General features: G+C 36.9%; 1 protein-coding gene across 1 annotated transcript in view; it reads right to left on the reverse strand.

The window, feature by feature from the left end:
• The window catches only part of TMEM117 (transmembrane protein 117), a 208,363-nt gene that overhangs the window by 147,087 nt on the left and 52,639 nt on the right, over positions 1–8,637 (reverse strand). Inside the window, exon 2 of the mRNA XM_006755530.2 lies at positions 4,589–4,686. Within this exon, the coding sequence (XP_006755593.1) occupies positions 4,589–4,686 (98 nt within the window). The remainder of the gene's footprint in view (positions 1–4,588; positions 4,687–8,637) is intronic.

The following is an 8,637-nucleotide window of genomic DNA, read 5'->3' on the forward strand; positions in this document are numbered from 1 at the left end:
TTGAGATTATTACAGATGCCTCTCTTTTCCCCCCAAATGGCTCCTCACCACCTGGTTCCCACCTCACCCCAGGCCCTTGCCACTCTATTGTCTGTGCCCATAGGTACTGCATACAGTACATTCATATAAGATCTTTGTCTAATCTCTTCCCGCACACCCCACAACCCCTTCCCTCTGAGAATCATCAGCCTGTTCCATTTCCATGCCCCTAATTCTATTCCATTCACCAGTTCATTCTGTTCATCAGATATTTTATTCATTTGATTTTTAGATTCACTTGTTGATAGATATATATTTTTTGTCACTTTGTTGTTCATAATTTTTTACCTTTACCTTTTTCTTTTTACCTTTACCTTTCTTCTTCTTCTTAAAGAATACCCTTCAGCATTTCATATAATACTGGCTTGGTGTTTATGAACTCCTTTAGCTTTCTCTTGTCTGTGAAGCTCTTTATCTGACCTTCAATTCTAAATGATAGCTTTGCTGGGTAGAGTATTCTTGGTTGTAGGTTCTTACTATTCATCACTTTGAATATTTCTTGCCACTCCCTTCTGACCTGTTGAGAAGTCAGCTAACAGTCATAAGGATACTCCCTTGTAGGTAATGAACTGCTTTTTTCTTGCTGCTTTTAAGATTCTCTCTTTGTCCTTTGCCCTTGGTATTTCAATTGTGATGTGTCTTGGTGTGGTCCTCTTTGGATTCCTTTTGTTTGGGGTTCTCTGCGCTACCTGGACTTGTAAGTCAATTTCTTTCACCAGGTAAGGAAGTTTTCTGTCATTATTTCTTCAAATAGGTTTTCAATTTCTTGCTCTCTCTCTTCCTCTGGCACCCCCAAAATTCGGATGTTGGTATGCTTGAAATTGTCCCATCGACTTTTTCACTATCTTCATATTTTTGGATTCTTTTTTCTTTTTGCTCTTCCAGTAGGGTGTTTTCTGCTTCCTTATATTTCAAATCTTTGACTTGATTCTCAGTGTTTGTTTATATGTGTTGGATAGCTGCTAAGTCTCCTTGAGTTGATAGAGTGGCCTTGTGAAATAGGTATCTTATAGGGCCCAGTGGCTCAGCCTCCCCAATCACTAAGGTGGCCACTCTTGGTGCACCCCTTTGTGAGCTGTGTGCACAGTCTTGTTGTAGTTGAGCCTTGATTGCTATTGGTGTCACTGGGAGGAATTGACTTCCAGGCTAACTGGCTGTGTGGACCAGCTACGACTACAGTGGGAGAGCTTCTGTGCAGGAGACACCCTAATGGGGCAGGACTTGCTTCAGTGGGATGTTAGTGCTCACTGAGTCTGTCCCTTGAGTGGGCCACTTACGGATGTGAAGAGTTGTAATCTGGTATGGTCTCACACTAACCACTGGGTACACTGGCTCTTTGATCTCCAAGGAGCTGCAATGTCAGCCACTGCCTGGGGCCAGCCAGCAGGAGCTACAGAGAGATCTGCAGATTCCTCCTCTTTGTATCGGATTTGGAAGTGCCCAGACAAGGCCCACCTGTGAAGCAAGGCAGGCTGTTGCTGATGCCAGCCTTGGGCCTTTTATTGATAGCTTTGGGGCTCCGTGACCCAGCTGCAACTTGTATGACAGGTTTTAGGCTGAGAAAGGACGGGCCAAAAGCTGCTGCCCACAGCTTGGGTGGGATTGTAAATTGGGTGATTGGGTGGGGCAGGGTCTCAGGGAATCTCCAAGGTAGAGTGAACAGAAATGTCTGCTAGTCAGCCCTGCACTGGGGAGGTCCCAGGACAGGAACAATGACCATTGGGAGCACCTCCATCTGGAAGAAAGCCACCCCCGCTTTCCTCCCCCAGTACCAGACAGTCCAGTTTCTCCCTGTATCTGTCTGGGTCCCTCAGAGCCTCACCCAGCTCTGGATCTCAGAGCAAGTAGGAGCTTATAAATTCATTTTGAGGTGCCAGCCTTTTAAGAAGAGCAGCTGAGTCTCTAGCAGCCTGTGTGTTACTCAACCCCAGCCCGCACTTGTTTTTACAGTCCATAGTTCTTATTGCCTGTAGGGACTTCTTTCTGCAGCTCTGGAACCCCTGGGCTGGGGGTCTGTTGTGGGACTGGGACTCCCTCCCAATTAGAAAAGTGGCCCACGTGGGTGCTGGACCAGCTCATTCTGTGACGCTGCACCTCCTATCAGTTTCAATGAGCTTTCTTCTTTACCTCTCTAGTTGTAGTACTTCCACTCAGTCAGCTTTCCTGCGGTTCTGGATGGTAGTTGTTCTGTATTTTAGTTGTAATTTTGATGTGGTTGTGGGAGGCAGCAGGTACAGGCATTTACCTATGCCACCATCGTGGTTCCTTTCTCTGCTTCCCACATAATTTTCATATTCAACTTTTTGTATCAGATTTTCCTTTTTTTTAAAGAAAGAATACTGTTGTCAAGATAATCTAACTGTGTAGAAATGAATAAAATCAGGAAAAGTGACATTTAAATTCCCCTCATTATTTTATGCTCCCCATGACTTGAAATACTACCTTGAAAAAATCATCTCTAGTAATAATCTCCTATCATACTTATACAGAAACAACTACTGTAAGAATAACTATGAGGTTTTGTTTATTTTCCATTCAATAATATTATCTGCCAGTGACCAAATAAATTAGTTTAACAACATATACTAATAGACCTGAGTGGTAATATTCAAGGAAAGATGTACTAAGATTACCAGGAAAAATCTAGTATGATTTCTTTTCCTCAAACAGCCATTGCAATTAAGAGTAGCTAATGACAACAAACATGGAGGCCTTCAAATAATTATGCATGCCTTGCCTTTGTGTTAATATATATGTGACCTTGGTAACTGGCCACATTAAACAATAATCAATGGGCAGCCTTTGAAGGTACATTTAAATAATACAAACTGTCTATAAACAAAGTAAGTGTAAGTTTTTTTAAAAGAGATAGGTCATCAACACTTTTACTATTAAGATCTATCTCCTTTTAGATTGTGATTCTTAAAACCCCTATAGAGAATTCTGTAGGGTGGAACAATTTTTCAGAATCTCACAGGCTTATCTGGAACCATTATCTAAAAATGGATGAAAGATAATCATTTGGAAATTTGCAACTGGTTGCATCTTTTGTTCTTCTAGAGGCAGTGTGGTGCAATGATTAAAAACTGAGGCTCCGTGAAGGCCTGGAGGGTAAAGGCAGGAACAGGCTGGAAGAAGCTGATGGAGGGAAAGGAGGACCTTTTTCCTTTATTGTTCAAAGGAGGACTTTCAACAATAAAGATTTTTTCAAATAAATAAAAAATTTTAAAAAATAAATAAAAACACACTGTAAAATATAAATAAATAAATAAACAAACAAACAAATAAATAAATAAATAAAAATAAAAACTGGGGCCCAAGAGTCAGAGACTCATGCTTATAGTAACAGCACCTACCTTATATATGTCAGAATTAAATGAGTAAATATATAGAATGTTAAGTACTTACCACAGTGCCGGTTGAAAAATGTGCCTTTAATAAACATTTGCCACAAATATTATAAAGCATATTATTTAAACAAGGCACTTTTTAGGCAGGAAAACATATGGAGGTTAAATGCATCGTAAAAATAGACCACACTTGACTCATAGACACAGGTGTGAAAACCTACAAAACCATATTTATTTTTACATTATTGAAAAACATCTACTTTTGTTTACCTGCTAAGAAATAGGTTTAAAATGCTCTCTGTGTCTAGCAACATTTAATGATTAGTGCAAAAGCATAAAGATATCTTAGAGAGTATATTTTCCAAGTACTCAGTAACTATGATTTTTCTAGCTTATACATAAAACATTCAATGCCCCCAAATTAAATCCAAGAATAAACAGATTTTGCCTTCATTTCAAAAGGCAGGTAGAGTGGCTGGAATTTACCAGGCACAAGGCATCATTAATTACAACTCTTCTGCATGTCAGTGTATATAACTTCTCATAATCAGGTTGAATCCCTGTGGTTGGCCAGTGGCACTCAGCCAGGAGGAAGTGCTCTCTTGCTCTCTCCACATTCCTATCTTTTCTGTCTAATCTTATGCAAATACTCATAAATAATGGTGATGCTACTTTAAAAAAAGCACAGCGAAGTTCTATCAGACAAATTGTTTTTAAAGTTTCAATGATTGGGCTGGGGATCGAAAGGAAACGTTAGAAGTAAAGTGAAGAAGAATTGCCAATGAGCCAGATGTGATTTGTAAAGAGGGCCCTTTTCTGTACAACTTCTTCAAAGTAAATTATATCATGTCAAATACACTGGAAATTTAGCATTTACCGAAGGCATTTTTAATATCATAATTCATTGATAAAAATTACAGCTTGTTTTTGCTCAGTCAAAATCCTACTTATCTCTGCTAAAATCTTTGCATCACTATATTATCAAAACATATCTCTTGTAAATGTGTATATGTAATATTGGTAAGCAGAAATTCATTTAATAATTATAATGATTGGTTTTAATCATTTTAATGGAATGTAGTACACATTTATAATGTCTCTCCACATAGAATTCTATACATCTAAAGAAAATTACATCCAATCCAAGTCATTTAGTGAATGAGACAAGGTATAAATCAATAAATTAAACAATCTCTTACCAGAATAAAATGATCCTAACATTTCCTTTCTTCCAGAAAGCTCTTGCAGATTTCCCCCAATCAGGATAGGGTTTGTCCTGAAGCATCATATCAGTGACCTGAAGCAATCAAAGAAACTTATTTAGCACTGTCAGAAATTTACATTCAGGGGTAAATATGCAAATAATTTACATTTTATTGAAAATAAAATATGTATGTATTTTAACACTAGAACAAATGCAAAGATAAAACTAGAAGAATATATTTCCTTTACTTAAAAACTTTAATAGTTTATATTCTTTACATAATAAATGAGCATATTTAAGGTCATTCAACATGTCAAATATTGACATTATTTTGTAAACATCAGTCAAGATTACCTTATAAAAGAGGGCATCATTAAGATATTAATAACCTCTCTATAGAAACAAAACATATAATAAAGTACCATATTCTTTCTAACTTAGCTAAACAGAAACTATTTCCAGTCAAAATATTATCTTTCCTTCTCTCCCTTTTTTTCTTCAATGATTTGTGAAGTATGGTACCTAGACCGTTTTAAGGCACATTTAATCTAATTACCTAGCAAGTTTCCACCTCCATGTAATTAGCAATTCTATTCTTTCTTCAAAAAAATGTTCTGCCTCTCCCACCTGCACAGATTGTGCCTGTCTTCAGAGGCCTATATACAGTCGTGTTATCATTTTTCCCTCCAACTACAGTTCTTGACCCTTTTCATGTTACATATCACTTTCCACCTTCTCTTTTACTTACTTATGCATATTTTTCTCTCCACTAGGCTTTGAAATCCTTGAAGTCAAATATTTATCATTGTATCCTTTCCTAATGATCTTTTATATAAAAGACTAAAATATTACTCAAAGAAAAAATGGCAAAAATATATTAGGATATAAATGCTTGCTTTTAAATAATGCATTAACAAAATAAATTGTCCATTGTCAACATCCCATATTAATAGTTTCAGCAAATTTCCAAAGAATAATACATAGATGTCATAAAAAGCAGCTTTAAAAAACTAGTAAGAATGAAAAATGAATTTCCTTCTTCTAATAAAGGAAACATGTTTGCATATGTGCACATACACACACACATAGTTTTTTTTTCCTTTTCCCAGAAAATATACCTTCCATTTGAGAGAAGAGAACATTGTTTAATTAATTATGGTTTTATTTAATAATCTTCAAATCCAAAAATTCAAGACAGAATCAAAATTCTTAACAAAGAATGGAATAAACTCAATAGAGTAACAAAGAAGTTTCATTATCCATTAAAATATTTTTTTTCTTTTGCCCTTAAAGCCTTAACATTACATTTAAATGTAATTTCCAACAATGGCTTAACCTGGAATGGGTGAGATTTAATAATTTGTGATGAGAGATGGTGATCCAGTGGGCCCTTCAATGCTACTGGACTCCCTGCAGAAGGTGCATTGATTCTCAAGCAAGCCCATCTTGTGCAACACAACATCCTGGAAAAGTTCCTGGAAACTTTCACTGACATGCTAAAGCTGCACATGCTCACTGAGGATGCAATCAGAACAGTGAGTAAGAGCCCAGTCTCTAGGGCACATGTGATCTTAATTTTTCTCTATATTCTTTCTCACGTCATTTCTAGGACTAGAATTCCCACGCCTCCCCTGGTTGGTAGGAATCAAAGCAAGTTCATTGATCTCCATTGAGCAACACTGCAGACCTATGCCCCCTCTGTCTGATTTAGAACCCACAGTAATTCTGTGTGATATGATTTCATTATTGAAAAGGCTCAACAATCATAACTGGTTTTAATTTAAACTCTCAATGTCTTAAAACTATTAATTACTTTGATAAGTGTACATGCAACTAATATTAAGAATTCAAAAAGAAAAAAAAAACACTTGTTAACTTATTTTTAAAAGAAAACTTATTTTCTTCATGACTCATTAGAATTACAAGACTTTATTTTCTCAACCATGAATTGTATCTTCAACTTAAAAAAATCATATTTATCAAAATAAACAAAGGGAAGATGATAGAATAAAAATTAACCATGAATCAACTGAGTTATATTGTTACTAAAAAGGAATAAAGGTAAAAATAGAAAATTTATATCCCATATATTCTTGAGCTTAAAACAAGTTTTATATCACAACTTCCCTGAGGAAAGAATCACTATTTTTCAAAATACAACAATTTTATCCGCTGCTCCTTTGTCACCCTCTTAAATAACAATCTTGTGTCAGATTTTATTTTTACAAAACCTCAACTTAAGCAAATAAATACTTAAATAAATATTTCATGTTTTGTCAGCTTTTAAAAAGATTTAATTAATTCTGTCCAACAATATTTATCTTGCTCTGGAAAGAGTATGCATAGTAACAGATATTTTCATGGAACAGCATGATTATTGGGTAAATTTTATTCAACTTGCAATGTTTTCTCCAGGGCACTTTCTGGGAAATAATTACTATATTTTCTAGAAGGAAGCAATCTGTTGCTATATGACTAATTATTACAGCAGCATGTTTTGCAAAAATGCCATTCAAGGGTAAAAGATTTCTCAGTAAAATGGCAAGATGAGGACAAAATACATTTTTTTCTGATGCCAGACAGCTGGTTCTTTTCACCCCCAGCTTCCACCTATTTATTTTAAGTCATATCATCAGATCAATGTCAGGGCACTTGCTAAATTGGCAAGGAGCAGAGACAGTCATTAAAGGGATGCATCCAATAAAGAAAAATCCAATTACCTGCTGCATTAGAGAAATCAAATTCATTTCTGGTGTTGGTCAAGGACAGTCTTTGTGGGAAAATATGCAGGAAAGTGAGGACTAAAAATGATGGGAAAAGGTTACTGTGTAGCATAAATACAATGCAAAACGTGTTGGTGCTTCTCCCATGGGAAGATTATTAGAATTTAAAACTGCAGGTCTGTTTCCTAAGCTGGAAGAAGTTTGCTTAACTCTTTGAGTACCACAATCCTTCCCTTCTCCTTTCCTCTCTCCTGGGTCTTTGCACAAAACTCAGAACCTCATGATGGCCTTCCCTCCCTATGCCCTGTTAGTTAGTCTCTCTCAGTGGACATGAGCTATTTTAGGGCATGGACATTGTTCAGTCAGAGCAAACACGTGTGTGTTGAGATTGAAAAGCCAGCAAATGATTATCCCTACAGGAATCTAAGGGAAACCTTTGCTCCTCTATGAGCTGAGCTCACATGATGCTGTGGCAACAATGGCAGCATGAAGACAGCAGACAACAGCGACATTTTACGTCTGCTATGGAGCTTCATGCTTACAAAGCTGATGGATGTACTTCTCTTAATAACTGACATGCTAACTTTATAAAGGGCGTCATTATTCTCCATCTTTCACCAACACAGAAAGAGAAGTCAGTGAGGTTAAGTAGGCGAGCAGGTCACACACAGTGTTATATAATGTGCATTCATTCTGCAGCCAGCCGGTCGGGGTCTTAATCCTAGTGTTATCTCTTACTACCTCTTGATTTGGGGCAAAGTAGTTCATCCCTCTGTACCTTGGTTTCTTATGCATTATCTAGTGGCAGGTGTTATGATAATTATTTACATTTTGTTGTGTATATCTGGAATTTCTAACCAATTGTTTTTGCTTCATGTGACTATTGTGTTAAATAGCTGATTTGGAGTCCAAGGACTTGGCAATCATTCTCATCTCCTCTATAGACAAGACTATCACACTGGACTGTTAGAAAATGATAAATATATAGTATAATGTTCAAATAAGTGACAGGCAAATATGCTGTTAAATATCAAAGGGATGGGAGGCCAGCCACCAAAGGTTGCAATAATCTCAGGAGGTTTCGCAGAGGGCTGTGTAACATTGCCAGGAGCCGGTCCATCCTTGCTGTTTCAAGGGACCTGGCATATATGGCATACTGTTCTTAATATGTTTGCTCACCTTCTTGGCACTATGTGTTTTAACCAAGGTCACCTCTCCGAGAAAGGTTGTTTCCCCAGGTAGAGATTTTCCCCTGAAGTTAGGGAGGGGGTGAAACTCCTTAACTAAGTGCCAGGCGGGTAGTTAATCACTTTAACTACAA

Source organism: Myotis davidii, unplaced genomic scaffold (assembly GCF_000327345.1).
Source record: "Myotis davidii unplaced genomic scaffold, ASM32734v1 scaffold290, whole genome shotgun sequence".
Lineage (NCBI taxonomy): Eukaryota > Metazoa > Chordata > Mammalia > Chiroptera > Vespertilionidae > Myotis > Myotis davidii.